Raw genomic sequence first — 21,307 nt, forward strand, 5'->3', positions numbered from 1 at the left:
GAGCAGGGCACTGGATCGTAGCTGGGGGTCTAGATCCAACAGGGTACGATCAAAAGGTAGGTAATCAACATTTTGACCTCGGGCACGTCGCTTGACCTCTCAACGTGACGATCTCCTGCACGCCGGTAATACCATCGGGCACTTGGTCTACCCATGTTGCCATTTCAGAGCAAACCCAAGCAGGTGTGATCGTGTCTGTCTGCCTGCCTGTGCAACTTGAACGAAAGTCCAGAAAAGAGCTGCAAAGGTGAGTTTAAATTTCTAAACCACCCCTTCAGAAATTATAAGGGATTTGAATGATTCAAACCTGAAGAGGAGAGATCTAGTAACTGTCTTCAAATATATGAAGGGCTTTTAGCCAAGGGCCAGTGAGAGCGTGGGGTCCACATGTGCTCAATCTGCACCGAGCACAGAGAGCACACCCAGGCTCCCACAAAGAGAAGTTTCTGGCATTAAGGGCCACAGGATACAAACAAGATAGAGAATGTCCTTCTAGGAAAGAGTTCATTGGAGGAAGGGTGGGGAAGAAAGAGAAAGACAGAAAATGGGGCAAAACTATGGCAAGGTGTGAGCTCTGCAGAAAGCAATCTCATAGCCCTGGCCAGATACAGATATTATTCTATAAATTGCCGCTCTGTCACCTTGCTCTGTTCTTCTACCTTTTTAATATGCCCCAGAGTCAGAAACCTGCCCTCAAACTCCTTCCCTGAATACCCTGCCTGCCCTTCCTCCACGTGCAGCAGGTCAGAGCTTTGCCCACCTCCCTGCCCTCAGGTCTCCAGGCCCTTAGGATATTTACTGAGCATCACCTATATTCAAGGGCACTGTTCTTATAGCAATCTGACCACAGTCCCTACCAGAGATGCGATTATCCCCCTTCACCGGTGAGAAAATCTGAAGCTCTGAACTAGCAAGCGTTAGAACCAGGATTTAAAGCCAGGGCTGGGGGACTCCTGGGACTGTGCTCTTCCTGCCCTAACTGCTGGGGGGGGGGGGGCAGGGAGGAGACTGAATGGTGTGGTGTGTCTGCAGCATGTGGCTGCAGAAAGAAGGGGACAGCGTGGATCCTGCTCCCTGCTCTTTATCTTCTGCTTCTGTAACCTGATTTAACTGCGTTGTGATCTGCGTTGCAAAAAATCCTTCAAATTACTTTTGTATCTTCTGCGTTTTATTGGAGACACAGGTTGGCAGTCCAAACATTATCAGTGAGACCCACTTCTAGTTCTCTCTGTTGTTGTTCAGACTCTGAAAAACTCCCCTGGGTGAACACTAGATCTGGATGGAAGGCAGGAAAAGAACAGCCTTAGAAATCCCTGGGTCAGACCCTGGTGGCCCCTCCTCTGGGAGCCTGCAAATAATGGTGCATTGTCCTGTTATTAAAAAGAATAGAAATAATGTACAAATTGCGCCCCAACAAAGGAAGAAATGCTAACTAATGTGCACAGCCGGAAACAGTAGCTGACACGCTGGAGAATTACATTGCTGTTTATGCGTCTGTCACCTGGGCTAATTATGCTCTGACTTAAGTATCTGGTGAGTCTGTAGTGCCCCGTTTACCAGGAAGCCCTGTGGTTATTACTTAGGATAAAAGCTTGTGATAAAAGGCACCAAGACTGGAGGATCACTCTCGAGTATTCCAGGAAGGTTTGCTATTTGCGATAATGTAGGTAAGGTGCCTGGCTACGTAGTACCTGTCAAAAAGAGCCCTTTTCTTTCAACCCCTTCGACCTGCTACAGACATTAGCCAGCCCTCAGCCTCAAGCTCTGATCGCTATTCAGATTAGACCAGAGATCAAAACCGCATGACCGGAAACGGCCTTAGCTGTCATCGGGCCTGACCCCTTACATCTGGGGTTAGGTTGCCTGGTTTAGCTAAAGCACACAGCAGTCAAATCCCATTATGCTGAGCTGCACAGGACAAGCAAGCAGTGGAATTTTTATTAGACAGCTAGAAATCACATTAGCCCCAGCTCTAGCAGACACAAACGTCCAAGGCGTCCTACAGTGCGTGAGCAAGAAAAAGAAACCTTTGGCCCATCCTGGAATTGGATCCTCACCCACCTTTCTCTGGGCTCCTCGCTGTTTGCATGTGCTGTAAAGTGTGTGCGATTTCTATAAATATATGTCTTTTTTTCCAACTGATGGGACTGGAGCATTTGAGATAGGCAAGCCGTAGGGATACCTGATGGCAGAATAATAGAGCGAACGCGTCAGCCCTGACTCATTCCAACTCTCTTCGCACCCTTTTGCAGAATACAGTTAGGTATATTCACTAAAGAAAGGGACTTATAAGAATCTATGAATGTCCACAGTCTAGCTGGGACAACCGGGTTTTGCACGGGATCCTTCTCGTGCAGTCTAAGTAACAACTGTCTCGGCCTCTCATCCTCTGCTCCTCTCCTCGCCCTCCCAACCCTTCCAGAAATCTCTGGATCAGGAGCCCTCAAAGTCTGAACAGTAGGACAGGGCAAACAGATGTACTGAACGCAAACACAATGCAACGAGATCAGATCCTACGAAGAGACTGCTGGGTAGTCTTTCCCACCATCCAGAGAAAGAATCCCGGATCCGGGAAGAGCAAGAGAAAAAGGGCAGAAAAAGTTCTCCTTTTCTTCAGAGTAACACATGCGAGCACTTTACAGAGTCTGGCGTGTCTCAGCGTTTCTGAAGTAAACTCTATTTTCTTTAGATGAAAGAGATAAAAAAAACAAAACACTAAGAATTCAGCCCAGTGAAAATTGCTTTGGCCATTCACATGCAATAAGCCGTAGAAGCAAGGAGGAAAAAAAATCAATCGCTTCTGATTTATTTATTCATTCATTCGTGCACATCCTTTTTCTCTAATGTAAAAAAGGATGTCCGCTGTGATTTTGCAAGTTAATTTTTTCAAAGGAAAAAAAAATAATCCAACCTTCCTATTGGTTGCCCAGCATCTTGGCACAGGAAATGCATATTTAATTAATTATCCTGTTGCATATAGATTATGTAAGGAAAAAGGGGGACTGATTTTGCTCATTGAATGTTTCTCCAATATCTACAATCAGGAGGCCACTGTAATACTTCTAAGTCTGGTGAATCTGGAATTGCACACTAGTTAAAGCAATGCAAGTTTTCACCTTAATAGTTGCTTTATTTCTTAATCAGGGTGGTGGGTACAGCGGTGCTCATTTTATTATTCTTTAGGCCCTTTGGCACATCTTAAATATTTCATACTAAATACTGCTAAATCCCCGAATCTTTTACAACAGATTCTATTCTGGGCTGCTCAGAGCTGAGGGTAGAGAAGGAAAGCTAGAAACGCCAAAACGTAATTGCAATAAAGAGAAGAAAATGTACGAGACCAATTTTGGAAGGATGTTTAAAGTTTTAAACCTATGCCAAATAATTGAGATCTATTCAAAGAGAATTGAATTCTATTATAAGCCCCATATACATGCAATTATTGAATTATTCTGAACACCTGTTGAGATTGGGTAATAAATTAGCCAAATGAAAATCATCGGGCACCCGGTCAAGCACATGGTTTGACCCACTCCTTCAAATTTGTGGACATAATCTCTCCTCTCATTACTGAACTGTAAACTAGAGCTTCATCCCTAACACAGAGTAGACCATGTGGTGGTGTGACTCTGTCCTTGTGATCTCCAGCGTTCTGAAGAGATGCAGTAAAAGGTCCCAGTCTTCCAACCAGGGGCTAAGGGAGCTGACTGTCTCACCCTAAAGACTGCCACAGCCCCTAAGTCCCATTTTTTTCTCATTGCCAAGCGGAACCAGTCTTGGTCTTTCCATTTTTCCACCATGACATTAAAGCCAACTGTTCTGTCCTCCTGCACATAGAGAGAGGAGAAGAAAGATTGTCCCCACTAAATCTCCGTCCTACTTCCCAGCCTCCCTAGAGCCCACGTTTGCCACCATCTCATCTCCCTGTTCTGTGTGGACAAGGTTTTACCATCCAGAATCCCCTTGCACTCTGACTGCTCAGTCCTCACCACCCGGCAAGCCTTTAAGGGGAGTAAGTGTGCCAAGATGAGATCGAGAGAAGAGGATGTAAGGAGAAGAAAGAAGGAAAGACCACTAGACACCATTTACACCCTGTCTCATCGGCCAGTGGGGAGCAGACGTTCCCTCCCCCCATTATTTCTCCCTAAAAGCAGGGCTTTTGCCTGCGTGGGGAACTGTAAAAAGAAGTAACACTACTATAAAAGCTCTAAAAAATAAGATTCTGAAATTGGACGGCTTATTTGTGTCATTTCTGAATACCGTTAGACCAACTGGTTTTACTTCCTTCCCACGACACTCACACATCCCCCACGCGAGTCTCCAGGGTGAGAGTGCCGCTCCGCCGAAGCCTGCCTTGTGCACCAGCGTGCAGGGACGCCTGCTTTACTGGCCTCACTTGGTAAGTCAAAAATCTTCCCTCTGCTCCGCCAAAGTTAACAGATGGCTGGTCCCTTTTAGTACACAGGCGTAAGCATCTTCAAAATAACCTTTTCCTTTCACGTGTGCCAATTAATTAAATGTCGCTGTAATATGTCCCAGCCGAGGGGGGAAGGGAGACGTGGGAAGACAAAGGGTCAATGGAAGAGAACAATGAGGAGAGATCACATTCTCCTACCTTCACCCGACGACCCCGACAGATCAATGATCACATACACTCTTCCTTCTGGCTCCAGATCAATCTGCAATGAAGAAAATGACAGTGGCTCAGTTAGTGCCTTGTGGGGGCAGCCCAAGAGTTCCATGACTTTTCCACCCCAAATGGCTAACACCTAGAGTCACGGCTCCGTCCAGTTCATCCCCCTGTAGTGTGCCGGGGGGACCAGGAATGCAGGAGAATGGGCGTTTATGGAATGTTCCGGATGCAGCACGAGGAGGTCTGATACAGACCCAAAAGATAGTGTCATCTCAGTGGTTCCCAACTGCAAGGAAACCTGGAATGGGGGACGCTTGACACAGGGAACCTTTTTGGGACACAAAACTATCTAGAGATGTTTTTGATTGTCATGACTGGAAAGGGAGGGCTGCCACCAGCATCTCATGGGTGGAAGCTAGAGATTCTGCTAAGCATCCTACAGCAGACAGGATGGTCCCCACAACGAAGCATTATCCAGCCCCAGAAAGCCAACAGTGTCAACGTTGAGAAACCCCGGGTTGCGCCATTCTCCCAATAAGGAAGCTGAGCTCAAAGCTGTAGGGTAAGTGGCAATGCTAAGATTCAATGATAAGACTATCTAAAGAAACCCATGTTCCTTAGACTACACAAATTGCTCACAGGGAAGGAAAGAAAAGCATACGATAACTATTCACACTCAGAAGGTGTTTACAATCTCACGGGGGAATTAAAAAACAGAGAACAATGCTGAACCCAGCTTAATGATGAGCAGCAGAGGATCACGGATCAAGTATCCGGCAATTGGAAATCAGTGTAGAAGAGCAGTCTGGGAAGACTTCATGAAGACGAGAAAGGGGAGTCAATTGAGGTGGAAGAAACAGCATATGCCCATACACCAAGGCTGGGAATGTGCACGGTGCTCGTGGGACACTGAGGGGTGCCCGCCCTCAGGTTGTGTGTTGGCACGTTTTGCAAACCCCACATCCTACCAGGGTTGTAAAGAGTGAGCCCACACCACTAAATTCTTACTATCAACCTTCTCCACCCACCCTCACCTCCCAGCCCACTTCCAAATCCAACTAGCTACTTCTATACAGAACCAGGCTGATCAGAAAAGTTGACGTTTTTGCAAGGTCTGAATTATCCTTACAGAAACTGTGTGCTCCATGAGAGAGTAGTAACTCTGGACACCCTGGATCACCAAGTACCCCCGGTGGCCTATCCTCGCCTCCACAAGTCCATCTGTCTATGCAGAGCTTTAATTGGCTCATGCATGCCAGGCTTGTCTCCCCAGCAAGCTGTGAATTTCTTGGGGGCAGGAGCCCCCACCCCTCCTTATTGTTTTCATCGTCCCCAGCAAAGAGCAGGCACTCATTCAGCAAGCAGTACTGAGAAAGGTTCAGTCTGGTGAACACCTCCTTCTCATTCAAGGTTGAGGTCACCTCCTCTCTGAAGCCGTTCCAGATATTCCCAGTCAGGATTAATTATCCCTTTGATTGTGTTTCTATGGTACACACGCATATCTGAACCCTGGCTCCTAATACACTGGAATACATTGTCCATATGTCTGTCTCGTCTGCTAGGCAGAGCCAATGAGAATCACATTTGTGTACCTAGCGCTCACTGTCTGTTAGTCAGGAGACACTCAAAAAACCTTTGGGGAGGGGAAAAGACTTTACCTTTGGAACTCTGAGAGCCTCTTCTGGGGTCAAATGCCCCCGCCAAGTCCCCATCCCCAGGAAGGCCTGTGGGCATGTGATCTGTACGAAGGTGACATTCAAATGAAGTGGGAGGGTAACAAGAGGTGGCTCTCCCAGGATCACCACATACTCCCTCTGAGGCAAAAAAAAACTCCCTTGGGACTGATATTCTCCAGGTCCTTCCCCCAGCATTTCATGCCACTCACAGTCCGGGTTCCCTGAGACATTCATGAGTCCCACTTTATTTCCAGACCCGGTCTTTAGTGGTTGAGAATATTTAAGGTTTCTCTCAAAATTTTAGTTATGTCAACAGAGGTTTTCAGTGCCTCACAGGTGAGGCCCCTGGTGATATTGCAGGTAGTCTGTCAGGGCAGGGAGTGAGGGAATGCAGAGTTCTTTGGTGGAGGGGCAGAGGGAGAGGGAGGGAAGGAGGGAGGGAGAAAGAGAGAGACTTTTTTTTTTTGAGAGAGAGAGCATGCATGGGCACAGGGGAGGGGAGGGATAGAGGAAGAGGGAGAGAGAGAATCCTAAGCAGGCTCCATGTTCCACGGAGCCCCACACAGGGCTCGACCTCACGACCCTGAGATCATGACCTGAGTCGAAATCAAGAATCAGTTGCTTAACCGACTGAGTCATCCAGGAGCCCCTGCAGAGAGTTCTCAGCTTGCCCCACAGGGGCCACTCACCTGAGTTGGGAATCTTGAGCTTGGGACCCAGATGGGAACCCAATAGCAAACTGGTGATGCCATGCAGCGACTCTCCCCATCCTCTCTGCCCCAAGAATCTGTGATTTTAGGTTTCTGTCTAAAGAAAATGTTCTCCAGCACCCTCACCCCTAGGAACCCCCACCCCCTCCCACTGCCACAAGCATAACCCAGCCCCCGCACTAAATTACAAACAGGAAAACCAACAGTCAGCTCCACTGAACAGAGCCAAACCAAAATCCTGTCCCTGCCACAAATATCAGGGGTCCTCTTGTCCGAGAGCATGGAATTTAAATAATGTATGCCTTTTAGAGATTAGATCATCTCTATTAAACCCTGCCGGCTAAATGAAACAATTTCTCATATCCTCCAACTCAGAGATTTCCCACGACTACGGGCTTCATTGGCAAAGTACAATGCTATCTGTGAAAAGCGGGGAGGGAGAGAGCAAAGGAATGAGCTGGGCCGGGACGCCTATTTGAAGGCAAGCGGCTTGCCTCTCTTTGCAAAAGGGGAGTGAGAACTTGTGGCAAGACAGGTCATTGACGATAAAATGTATTAGGATATTAAACGTTCAAGATAGCAATCAGAAACCATTTTAGCACCCACTGCTGCTGCAATGCCGATGAACTGCATTTCCAAACAGAAAAAGAGAAATTAAGCTTTTAAACATGCCAAAAGCAACAAAGAGCTTTGCAGCCTGGGCAGATGGCCACAGAGCGCTGGCGAGGCCCCAGCCGGCCCAGTGAGGAGGCGCTGAGAATCCATGTAGGGAGGTCGGACTTCTACGCAGATGACTGGAGGGTTATCAGGTACAAAACGTGGTGGAGTGTGGTGTAACTTCATGGTCAAATTAATTGAATCTCAAATTCGGCTCACAATGACCTGGCCCGGATAAGGAAGCAATGTGGGTGCCCAGGCCTGCACAGCCCCTGCAAGCTGTCCATTGCCATCACTGTCAGGCGCCTGGCACTACATAAAAGCAGGCCTCCTCCCCCCGCCCCCCACCCCCACCCCAGCCATTCCCAGGGTTGGGTCTAAGCTCTTTCTCCTGCACTCAGGGGTCCTCCAAATTCTCCCAGATGCGACCCTGTTTTCCAAATCTCCTTGAAACTCATCCATTTACTTCATGAGTCTTCCCAGCTACAATCTCTATTATCTCTGACTATGTTTTCTTTAGACCTCTAGCACCTTTGGCTAGCGCCTCCAGCTTAGGCCAGGAGCAAGCCAGTAGAACAATGGGGAAGACAAACACAGCCTTTGGAGTCAGACCAGGGCTGAATCCCGGCTCCGGCAATCATGTACCTTCCCTGAGCTGGGGCCTCAGTCTCATCATCTGTGAAATGGGCTGTTGTAAAAATTCCATGAGACTCCCACACAAAGCTCTTGGCCCTCAGGAGATACTCGGTACGTGGTGGTGATGTGTGAACTTCCTGGCTCTGTGGCCTGAAGCAAGCGACTACCTTCTCTGAGCCTCAGAATGCTTCTCCATGAAATAGAGCGAATAACAGGCCCTGTGACGTTTGGGCTGTGGTGATGTTAAATGAGATAATCCATGTCAAGTGCTCAGCATGGTGCCCGGCACAAAATCCTCAGTAACCGCTGGTGCTATTGTTTTTAAAAAGCCAAGTCTTCAAATGTGCTACTTAGTCTGATGTTCCTTCCACTCTGTCAAGCTTTTCCCCCAACAAAAAAAGGCATTTTCTTGCCCAAAATTGATATTATTCCATGTTATTCCAGGACGACCTTACAGAGTTGGGAATATCAAATAAAGCACTGCAGTGAGGGTTTCATGCACAGCCCGTGGGGAGCCCAGGGGCAAAGTAGGCGATAGCCCTGGTCCTCAGAGGCTCATGAGGTGCTCATGAGGAAGGAGAAGGGGAGGGTGGCCGCAGAGTGCCCAAACGCCTGCCATGCCTCACGCACCGTGCCCGGTGTTTAGTTGGCATTAGCTCATTTCATCTCCTGTGAGGCCAGCATTGTTCCCTACTTTTCGGACGGAAAAACTGGAGCTCCGAGAGCTTTAAGCCGGATTCCCACCCGGGGCTCCCTGGGTCACATGGGACAGAGGAGTCTGCCGGAGCTCTGGTGTCAAGCCCTGCCCAGCTTGGGAAGCCTTCTGGGACAATCCAGTGCCAGGCCTCCCCTTCCCGTAGGCCTCCAGCTCTCTGCGTGTTCCTGCTCCCTCTCAGGAACAACAACTGGCTCCCCAGCCAGGCCGGCTGGAGCAGGGCAATGCCTTCAGCACCTTCCCTGCCCCACCAAGAGCTCGGGGCGGGCGGGGGGGGGGGGGGGGCGCGGCCAAGGTGGCGGTGGGGAAACAAGTTCTGGGCAGAAGCAAGAGCTCTATTCATTTGAATGAGGAACAAGGCAATGGGGAACGAGGCCAAACCATAGAGAAACCCATGAAAAAGGCCCGCTCTGAAAAGCACAAAGTATCACAGGCACTCCTTGGGGTGGTGCCCGACTTCACAAACCCTTCACACACATCATTTCACGTGGTCCTCACAATTCCTTGGAGAGTAAGTATGATGCGCACCACTGCATGTGTGAGAAAGCTGAGGCTAAGGAAGGTAAGTGGCCAGTACAGCATGCCTAGGGAGAACACAGGGGCGCCGTTCACAGGGGAGCCTCTGCGAAATGAGTGCCCTAGAGCTGGACAGCCTGGAGTCTGAGCTCAAATCTGCAACTCCTGCCTCAGTCCAACAGTCCTCCCCAACACCTCACCTGCCCAGCGGGAAATTCCACCGAGGCTGTGGCACTGTGACCTGCAGGTGTCCGCACGCCATCGTTTTGATGGTGATCAAGTTCAAGGCAAAGGAGGTAAGAAACTCACAGTCAAGCCTCCTCCTAACCATAGGCTCAACTTCCACCAGAGACCTCTAGGCAAACCTTTCCTTGGAACAGCCCGCAAAGGTCACACATGCCCAATTTGAGTTTTGCTTCCTTTTCCCCCTGTTGTCAGGCACCTAGGGGCTAGAACGAAGCTAGAGGTAGGGAGTGGGTCAGAGGATGAATCCAGAAAGGATGAGGAGAAGGGAGAGAGGCTTGCACTGTCTGTCTTGCACCAATTAAGCCCTAGATAATAGACTATTTCTTTTTTACCTGGAGGAGGGGAGGGGAGTGAGGAAGGAGGAGGCGGAGGGGAATCATCAAGAGAGGAATTCCACGGTTCCTTTCCAAAGCCGGGGTCCCACTTCTCAAGTCCGCACACCCCTTTTTGCTGGCCACTGTCCCCTGGGGGAACCACAGTCACACTACAGTCCCCAGAGGCACCCGGCATGGAAGAGGCAGGCCAGACAGAGCAGGAGACCTTCACGCAGCAGACATCCTCCTCACCCCTGCTTCGGAAAACCCAGAAGGATGAGGCACGATGCTGGCCAAGTCTCGAGCAGCTGTTGGGTGCTGATTCTGAAGCTCGCAGCTGATCAAAGGCTTCGTTTGAGGAGGAGTTTGCTACTAGCCCTATTGGGAGAGGGCACTGTTTGAAAGTAGAGGGTGCCCATGTAATTAAATATTTCAAGTCGTCCCATAGCACTCACTTTCATAAAAGAAGGGGAGACAAGGATTGTTTCTCACTTTCCACAGCAGTGCAAAGATATGACGCACGCTTTAGAGTACATCCCTGCAGGGCAGAATCCTGTCCGACCAGCGCACCGGAGGGATTTAATACATATTGTACATGTTGGCTCAATGGATGAATGGCCTAACTTTCAATTGAGTCAGCACAACTGAATTATGGAGATGATTCATTTGGAAAGCCAGCAACCCGTACACTACTGTTCCTAGCAGCTTCATTCAGAACGGCGAAATATTGGAAACAACTCAAAGGCCCGACAACAGGTAAATGAATAAGTAAACCATGCTGCCTGCCCATGATGGAATTTTGTTCGGCCATAAAGAATGAACTACTGATATCTGCAACAAGATGGATGCTACGAGGAAGAAGCCAAACATATCAGAGTACATAATGCATGATTCCACTTATGTGATGTTCTAGAACAGGCAAAACCAATCCAGAGAGACAAAAGGCACATTCGTGATCTCCTGGAGGTGAAGGAGGGAAGCGAATACAAAGAGGGGTAGAGGAAGCTCTCTGGCCCAGGGGAGGTGCTCTGTATCTGGATCGAGGCGGTTGTTGCAGGAACATATATATACTTTGTCAAACTGCATCGAGCCTAACACTTCAAATGAATGCACTTTATTGTATGTAAATTATACCTCAATGAAGTAGTTTTTTAAAAGGGAAAAAAGAAGCCATCACTTCATTGCACAGGATTCCTCTACAAGTTTCCTTTAATAACAAATCATCTTCCCACCCTCGGGGCATTTAAAATTTCATATTCCAGTTTTAAAAATAAAAGGTTCATTCAGAGTTTTTCGAGTATATGTGTCACACGACATAATGCACACCTACCCATGTGGGCAGAACACACTCGCAGGCACAGCCACCTTCTTCTGTCTTCTGTGATCAAAATACAGTAATAGCAAGAAAACCACATCCGAAATGTAGGTTTAAGAGCCTGCTGACTTACTTAAATCTGTCTCTGTGTGCGTGTGTCCCAAGACAATTAGACCAAATCCTCTAGAAGAGTTTTTAATGACCTTAAGGACGTAAATACCCACGGAGAGGGAGCTGCTTAAATGAAATATGGTACATCGTGTGGTAGATCGCTAAGCAAGGCCTAAAAAAAGAATGGAAAGATCGAAATGTACCGATATGAAGTGATCTCTGGGATATATTGAGTGGGGGGGGGGAAGCAAGGTGCCATGTGTTTATTATGCGAGGCTACTGTGTGAATACACCCCCCACACACACTCTCACACTTGTTCCACACAGATTATCTTCAGAAGAAGTATTTTTTTTTTAAAAAAAAAAGATTTTATTTATTTATGACACACAGAGAGAGAGCGAGAGAGGGAACACAAGCAGGGGGAGTGGGAGAGGGGGAAGCAGGCTTCCCGCTGAGCGGGGAGCCCGATGTGGGGCTGATACCAGGACCCTGGGATCATGACCTGAGCCGAAGGCAGACGTTTAACCGACTGAGCCACCCAGGCGCCCCCTCCAGAAGAAGTCTTAATCAACAGGACACAGGGGTTGCCTCAAGACATAGAAGGGGGACCAGAAAACAGAAAAAGCTGATTCTTCACTTAAGCTCTTTGAACCCTATGATTTTTTAAATCATGTTCTTGGGTTAACTTGCTACAAAATTTGTCAATACCTTTTTCTCTAGCTATTTCTAACCTCCAATCCCCCAGAGACCAGCTTGCTTCGGTTACCAGCTGCATCTTAAAGATACGCCCCTCGAAACTGGCTAACAGATTGCTTTCCCATCCCCTGTGGCCAGGTCATGGGGACCAACCAAGCAGCAGCCCTCATCTTCACGTGGAAGTCCTGTTGACTGGACTGGAGACCTATGTTGCAGATTCTAGCTCTCCAAGGCCACAGATGGAGTAAACTCAAGTTAGTACTTACTTCCTCTTTTTATTTTATTTTATTATTTATGAGAGACAGAGAGTGTGTGCAAGTGGGGGGGGCGGAGAAGGGAGGCGCAGAGGGAGAGGGAGGGAGAAGCAGACTAACTGCAAGACCCTGGGATCATGACCTGAGCCGAACGCAGACACTTAACTGACTGAGCCACCCAGGCACGCCCTGCTTCCTCTTTTCAGCAGGCTCAGAAATAGACCCAGAGAGCTGGCTCCCTCTGAAGATAGAAGTGGCTGAAAACAATTAGCTCTATGTGTGCTCAAATGCTCTCCAGCACTGGGAAAATACCCAAAGGTGCCAAACCTAATATCAGGAGTGTGGAATGGTTTACAAAACTTCATCCAGGAACAGTCTAGATTTTCTAGCTTCCTTCAGGGAAACGGCTTCAGATACACATGACTGTGCATCCCAAAAGGAGATGGTGCATGCAAACAGCAGGAAACATAGGCAACTACCCCCAGTGTTCTGAAGTGAGAAATATCCCACCACCAATCAGCACTTTGCATTTTGCATTTTGCGTTGCAATGCTCTCTCTCCTTGGGTGTATTTGTATGTATGTGTTGTATTCTACATTTCCCATCTGTTTCACTAAGCCAATACATTATAGTGATTCAGAGAAAAGGCTCTAAAGCTAGCCCTCCTGGGTTCAAATCCCAGCTCTGCCTGTTATAAGCTGTGTGGCCCTTGCTTCAATTTCCTCATCTATCAATTGAGAACCTCAGTGGCATCTGCTTCATGATGTGGGGAGGATCGAATGACATGGTGTAGCACTTGGAGCTGTGCCTGGCACACCGCTAGCAGCCTATAAACGTAAGGTGTCAGGCCAGTATTGTTCCTTCCTGCCCAGACTGTGAGTCGAGGGCTCCTTTTGGGGGGTTCTGCAGTACTTGCTCCAGGGCTAGAGCGCAAGGCGGGTAATCACTAGAGACTCCAAGTGAAACTGAATGGATCCACGTAAAACAATGACAAGCTGAGTAAGGAGCTCAGGAGAGTGCAACCAGAAAAACCGTCTTCAGACTTCCCTGTCTCTGTCACATGACAACCCAGCAGAACCTCTGACCGACAGCCGCTCGCAAAGATGTTCAGTTCTTGATTCCCTTCAAAATCCAAGACGTACAATTATTATTCATCACTTTCGAGCTCCTCAAGAGAGATTGTTTTGTTCGTAAGAATAATCACAACCCTAGTAAACACCCTTTATTGAGCACTTTTCACACGTCATCTGTGTGAGGGAGGTAATACCCTTATTCTTAACTGTTTCAGGGATGAGAAACTGAGGCTTAAGGATTTAAGTAACCTGCCCACATTCTCACAGCATGAAGATGACAATCCTGGATTAAAGCAGGGCTCTCCAACTATGGACCCGGTGCTCCTGTTGCATTTTATAAAAATCCCAGAAGCACGAAATTTAAGAGTCATAAGCCACTTGGAAATCACTTGGTTAAAATAAGCAAAGAAATACAAATTAAAGGGTAAGATTTTTAAAAATTTTCTTTTCCCTATCAAATGAACCAAAGTTGCTCTGGGGCTATGTATTTTTGTGTTATTTGTTTATTAAAATATAAACAAAATCAAGTGTCATGATATGCTTGGTTTTTATTTTTTTTAAAAGATTTTATTTATTACAGAGAGAGAGAGAGCATGAGAGGGGGGAGGGTCAGAGGGAGAAGCAGACTCCCAGCTGAGCAGGGAGCCCAATGCAGGACCTGATCCCAGGATCCTGGGATCATGACCTGAGCTAAAGGCAGATGCTTAACCGACTAAGCCACCCAGGTGCCCATGCTCAGTTTTTAAAAATAAAAAACTACATGTGAACTTATAATGAGAACTGACAGTCCCCTGCCCCATTATTCCCCAGGGGGAGCCAATTTTAACAATTTCTATTTGGGTTTTGCTGGTGGTCACTGCCATGTCCCTAAATAAAATGCTTTTACCTCAATTTCCTGGTTTCTTATTTTAGACATTCTCTTTTGCCTTGCTGCTGTGATCGATGAGGATTTAGTGCACTCACCACCTCCCTCCACTTTCCCCTTCCACAAAATATACATCGCAATGCTCAGTTCCTTCACTATGCTCTGCAACTGCAAAAAAGCAATCCAAAATGTCAATTTCTTGTTTCATCGACTATAGATAATATTCCTTGACCCTCCACATTATAACTAGAGGACATTAGTGCTTCTTCCAGCCCTCCCTATCCTCTGACCACCTCTCCCATCCACCCCCGTCCTCAACTCTGTCTTTCCTGTTAGATCATCAATGATGACAACACTGACGTTTGGTTCTCTAATTGTAATTGAGGTCCATGTTTTCTATATATGTTGTTTCAGAAATCTGAAAACAAATTGATAGTGTTTATTTATTTTAAATTTTACATGGCATTACATACACTTTCTTTTCCATGGGTCCAGTGTGACAACCCATGTGCCACTCAATGGAAACTATACCTTGTATCAAATTTAAATGGATTTTTTTTTCCCCACTCAACCAATTGCATTTCTCAGATCAAATTTTCCCGGGTTCCTTTTCTCTTGGGGTTCGCCCTTCTAGAAACTCCCACTGTCCTCCTTCCTAATGGACTGACTGCTCTCCTGCCTGCTGCACAGCTGGAGTGCTGTGACTTCTTTTCACTGCTCTGCTGGATGCACCTGCTGTTGCTGGAATCCATCATCTTCTTTGTTCTGGGTTATTCCCTTGCTTTTACCAGTAAAGTACTCATTGAAATAAAGTTCTCATTGAAATATTGATTAAGAGTGCCTAGAAAGCCAGCTAAGACATGCCTGTCCTCACACATGATTGATAGTTTGGCTGGATATAGAATTCTAGGAGGAAAAAAAAAAAAATCATTATCAGAACTTTCTTTTTCTAACATAAATATTGCCAGTGAAGCTCATGTTAGCTTGATAGCTGTTGTTTAGTAGGTGACTTTATGTTGTTTTCATTCTTTGTAAGTTCTAGGATCTTTTTTTATCTTAGTGCTGTGAGCACTAAAATAAAGGTTCTGCAGAACGGCTGGCTCCAGGTGAGGCTCCAATCCCCTCAGCACCTGTTCCAGGCTGTGACCCGTCTGTACTGCTATTCTGTTCCATGAATTGCCACCATGCTCTCTACTTTCATCCCCAGAAAGTCACTGAAATAGTTTGATGAAGTTTCTTTCTGCTTACGAAGGTGTTATACAATTTTATCCCTACACTTTTGCCTTTTTCTATTATTTAGATGGGGCCTTGAGGAGGCAAAGAAACAAACATATTTGCTTCAAGACTACCTTGAATGGAAAATCTAAAAAAAATATCATCTTAAATGATATATAACCCAGTGCTGTAAGAGTAGAGGAGAAACAGACATTCTTATACACTGCTGATGAAGTGTAAACTGGCACAAAATTTGTAGAGAGGGGTTTGGCATTATATAACAAAAATCCTTTGACCTAGCAATTCCACTTCTGGGAAATTATCCCAAATCACACATGTGCAAAACAATTTAACAACAAAGATGATCATTACAGCATTTTTTAAGAGGGTAAAATTAGAAACTAATTGTTTAACAATAGCAAACTACTTAAATAAATTGTGGCATAGTCAAATCATTAGATACCATGCCATCATGAAAAAAGATCTTGCTGAATTATATTTAATGACATGGAAAGATATGCAAAATACGGTATTAAGTGAAAGGAAAAATGAGATGATAAAGGAATATGTATTCTATGGTACAATTTTGTAAAACAAAAACAAAAATGTGTATGGCTGGGTACATACACAAAGGGGAAAAAAAAAAGATTACCTAGGGGAGAGTGGAATAATGTGTGAGTTTTTTTCTTTGTACATATCTATACTTGTTTAAGCATTTTATTTTTCCTCTATGCCCCACTATAACTTTTGTGACAAAAAAAAAAAAATCAAACAGTGACATTTTTCAAAGTGCTGGAACAAACAATTCTAAAATTTGTATGGAATCAGTAAAGACCCTGAATCGCCAAGGAAATGTTGAAAAAGAAAAACAAAGCTGTGGGCATCATATTGCCTGATTTCAAGCTATATTACAAAGCAGTGATCACCAAGACAGTATGGTACTGGCACAAAAAACAGACAGATAGACCAATGGAACAGAACAGAGAACCCAGATATGGACCCTCAACTCTATGGTCAAATAATCTTCGACAAAGCAGGAAAAACCATCCAATGGAAAAAAGACAGGCTCTTCAATAAATGGTGCTGGGAAAATTGGACAGCTATATGCAGAAGAATGAAACTCGACCATTCTCTAACACCATACACAAAGATAAACTCAAAATGGATGAAAGATCTCAATGTGAGACAGGAATCCATCAAAATCCTAGAGGAGAACATAGGCAGTAACCTCTTCGACATGGCCACAGCAACTTCTTTCAAGATACATCTCCAAAAGCTAGTGAAACAAAAGCAAAGATGAACTTTTGAGACTTCATCAAGATAAAAAGCTTCTGCACAACAAAGGAAACAGTCAACAAAACAGAGTCAACCCACAGAATGGGAGAAGATATTTGCAAATGACACTACAGACAAAGCACTGATTTCCAAGATCTATAAAGAACTTCTCAAACTCAACACCCAAAAAAGAAATAATCAAGTCAAAAAATGGGCAGAAGACATGAACAGACACTTCTCCAAAGAAGACATACAAATGGCTGAGAGACACATGAAAAAATGTTCATCATCATTAGCGATCAGGGAAATCCAAATCAAAAACACATTGAGATAACCACCTTACACCAGTTAGAATGGCAAAAATGGACAAGGAAAGAAACAACAAATGTTGGAGAGGTTGTTTCACTGTTGGTGGGAATGCAAATTGGTACAGCCACTTTGGAAAACGGTATGGAGGTTCCTCAAAAAATTAAAAATAGAGCTACCCTATGACCCAGCAATTGCACTCCTGGGTATTTACCCCAAAGACACAGATGTAGTGAAAAGAAGGGCCATATGCACCCCAATGTTCCTAGCAGCAATGTCTGCAAAAGCCAAACTGTGTAAAGAGCCGAGATGCTCTTCAACAGAGGAATGGGTAAAGAAGATGGTCCATATATACAATGGAATATTACTCAGCCATCAGAAAGGATAAATACCCAACTTTTACATCAACATGGATGGGACTGGAGGAGATTATGCTAAGTGAAATAAGTCAAGCAGAGAAAGTCAATTATCATATGGTTTCACTTATTTGTGGAACATAAGGAATAGCATGGAGGACATTAGAAGAAGGAAGGGAAAAATGAAGGGGGGGAATCGGAGGGGGGGACAAACCATGAGAGACTATGGACTCTGAGAAACAAATTGAGGGTTTTAGAGGGGAGGGTGATGGGGGGATGGGTTAGACCAGTGAATGGGTATTAAGGAGGGCACGTACTGCATGGAGCACTGGGTGTTATACAAAAACAATGAATCATGGCTCACTACATCAAAAACTAATGATGTATTGTATGGTGACTAACATAATTTAATAAAATTAAATTAAATTAAAAAAGAAAAAAAATCAAAGAGTAAATTTGTTGTTGCTTGAAGAACACTGTGTAGCTCAATCCCCTCATTTACAGGTAAGGAAACTGAGGCACAGTGAGGTTAAGCAATCCATTCAGGCACCTGAGTAAATTACCCACAGCCAAAAAAGACGGAAAGGAAAGGAAAGGAAGAAACGAAACTCAGTTATCTTGATTTTCAGTCTAGAGCTAAGGTGCAAGTTATAATGAAACACATTATTCTAAATTTACATATTTTTTAAAGTGTAGTTTTCTGGCCAAATAGTAATAGTACTATTCAATCCTAATCAACTAGGCATATTCTCTTTCTCTCTCTCTCTCTCCCTCTTTTTTTTTTTTTTTTTTTGAGAGAGAGAGATAACAAGCCAGGGGAGGGAGAAGGAGAGAGAATCTTAAGCAGGCTCCATGACAGCGCAGAGCCTGACGCAGGGCTCCAACCCACGACCCTGAGATCATGACCTGAGCTAAAATCAAGAGTCAGATGCTCAACCGACTGAGCCACACAGGCGCCTCTCAACCAGGCATATTCTTAATTAGATACAATTTGAACATATTAAGGAAAACCTTCCATAGCTCAACCAAATGGAACACACTAGACTAAAAATCCTTTTCTTTGATCAAACCTCCTTCTCTACATGATGGTGTTCCTCTGTTTCTGGGGGGTGATGTGGCCTACATTTTTACACCTTACACACTGTTGCCTTCAAACTGCCTTTCATGTAACAGACTTTCATGACAACATAGACTTTGTCCATCATATAATGAGCAGACATTTTGGCTATGACATGTCCATACAGTGCCTATCACCTAGCTATTACCATCTTGTTCTACAGGGATTCTTTGGACTCTATGCTCCCATTTGTCTTCAACATTCTAGAAAATGGAAAAAAATTAAAACAAAAAATGCTTCTGCTACAAAAATCAAGCCAAAAGAAAAATAGAATTTATTAGGCCTGTCAGAATAAATCAAAATTTTCCCTCCACTGGATACTCATTAGTTGACTCTACTGAGTTTGGAAGGAAAACAAAATTTTAAAACTTCTAGATTTTGTATCAAAAAGGTGAAGAAGATGTAAGTAAGAAGTTTGGCATAATTTCCAGTTTTCTGGGATAGAGCCTGCCTTAACATGTACTCTAATGAGCATGCGTGAATATTAAGTTGGATTTTTTTTCTATAAATAAATGAATATAAAAGTTTATGCATACAAATTATATATGAAAGCATGAACTATCTCATCTCTGAAGATGAACAACTCTCTTTGTACATTCTGTTCTAATTTTCTACACCTTAATGAAGTCCCAGGCTTATAAGATAAACAGGTTAATGCAGAGGGACACACAAATTGGACACACGTGTACTGAAGCCCACATCAACATCTGAACTAGAAGGAAAGAAATTTCCTAAAGCACACAGCAAAGGAGATCTGAAAATTGTCTGTTCAAGCTCTAAATGTCAGAATAGTTCCTTAATTCACAGTTTTCTATCCTGGATATTAGATTTCCATATATTTTGGACAACCACAAAAAGAGTTCTATCACATGTACATTATGCTACAGACCAGATGAGATAGGTTTTATGAACTCAAATCTACTTTGTAAGGACAGTCTGGGCCATCTACAATCACTAATTAATTAATGGGGTAGGGCTTGAAATAAACAGAAGATATAAACCACTACCAAAGCATAAAGAAAGCTCTCAGCCTTTCGAAGATATCAAAGAGAAATAAAGTTTAAAACATCCAGTTCTATCCTCAAAGTCGTCACTGCTTTGTTTATTGCTCAGAGTGGTTGTAACTGGAACCTAGTTTTGGTTAATAGATCCTTTCTAATGTGTTAAAGCTGTTGTTGGTTTTCGTTTAGAGTATCTCATGCCTTGGTTGCAGAAAGGCGGTGTTCAAAGTTTGGGTTTGGTGACTGCGTGTTAACGTATGTGTTAATTCATCGAGGAAGGCCTTCCTGGTACTCGAAGGAGCCAGAGGGCAGCTGGAGCTGAGGTCAGAGAGGTGGGGCGCCATGAGCACATGGGCTTTGGCTCCCAGTGAGATGCGGAGCCAGGGGAGAGTCTAAGCAGAGCAGTGACACGCTGTGACTTACACCTTGGGAGGGTCACTCTGGCTGCTGTGTGGAGAATAAACCTCAGGCGCAGACTTCCGGAAGCAGGAGGGTGGCTTAGGGGGCTATCATCATCATCCAAGTGGGAAACGATGGTGGCCAGAAGGGATGGTAGTACTAGTGATGAAAAGTAGTCAGACTCCGGGATATTCTGATTGCTCATGGATTGGATGCCGGGTGGGAGATAAAAAGAGGGCTCAAGGATAGTGAGGAGATATTTGGCCTGAGCCAAACATAGAGTTGCTATCAGCTGAGCAGGAGACAGAGCGGAGCAGGTTGGGTGGGAGTCGAGTGCCGGAAGGAGGGTTTGCCCAGGCTTGGCGGGAGACGCGCCTTGAGACAGCCAAGGACAACCGGATACACGCAGGGAAAGGCCTAGGCTTATGGTCCGGATTTGGTAGTCACTAGCAGGTAGATGGTACAGATCCACAAGCCCTGACCCACAACCCTGACTTTCAAAAGGTTCTAAAAATTTGGCTTTTTCTGAAGTTTGGGCCAAAATCATTTAACAAACAAATTTACTGTTGATTTTACTCCATTTAGTGTGAATGTTTATATATTTGTGCTGGAAATATTTATTTGTTTGATCAGGAAGGGCTGCCCTAGGGTCTGCTAGAGGTGTTGGGTGGAATACATACTATGGGAACCTTCTAGAATTGAAAAAAAAAAAGTGATTTCTAAACAAATCTGGCCGTAAGGGTTTTGGATAAGGGGTGTGGATCTGTAGTTTGAGCCATGACACTAGAGGGATGAGAACTGATCCCAGGGGCCCTCCAACACAGAGAGATTAGAAAGAGGAGGGACCTGCCCAGACATCTGAAAAGATCCTCCTCCAGAGGCCTGACCTCCAGGACCCTGGATAGAGTCAACTTTGACTTCCCTCCATCTTCCTTCCAAACCACCACCACCAAGCATCCACCAGGCACTCATCACAGATATGTGGCTTATAAAAGCCTTGGTTTTCTTAGCGTTCTCTGTGTCTTCAAAAGAGATGGTGAAAATCTCCCTCCCTCCCTCTCTCTCTCTCTCTCACACACACACACACAGTTTTTATTAAGCCTGTTAAATACTGACTTCATGCACTGCTGAACTACTCGCTGCACTTGTCGTAAGGTGGGGTGTGTGTGATGAGGAATAAAAACTGTAGAAAACCATAAATAAAGCTTGTAGTTAGCATCA

The 21,307-nt window shown here is 45.1% G+C and overlaps 1 protein-coding gene across 2 annotated transcripts in view; it reads right to left on the minus strand.

The window, feature by feature from the left end:
- PRKCE (protein kinase C epsilon) overlaps positions 1-21,307 on the minus strand; it is a 488,826-nt gene that overhangs the window by 298,385 nt on the left and 169,134 nt on the right. For both annotated transcript variants that reach the window (XM_035001641.1, XM_035001640.1), the window contains one exon: positions 4,616-4,679. In XM_035001641.1, coding sequence (XP_034857532.1) covers positions 4,616-4,679 — 64 coding nt within the window. The remainder of the gene's footprint in view (positions 1-4,615; positions 4,680-21,307) is intronic.

The sequence above is a fragment of the Mirounga leonina genome, unplaced genomic scaffold (genome assembly GCF_011800145.1).
Source record: "Mirounga leonina isolate KUSES-001 unplaced genomic scaffold, KU_Mleo_1.0 Mir_125, whole genome shotgun sequence".
NCBI lineage: Eukaryota > Metazoa > Chordata > Mammalia > Carnivora > Phocidae > Mirounga > Mirounga leonina.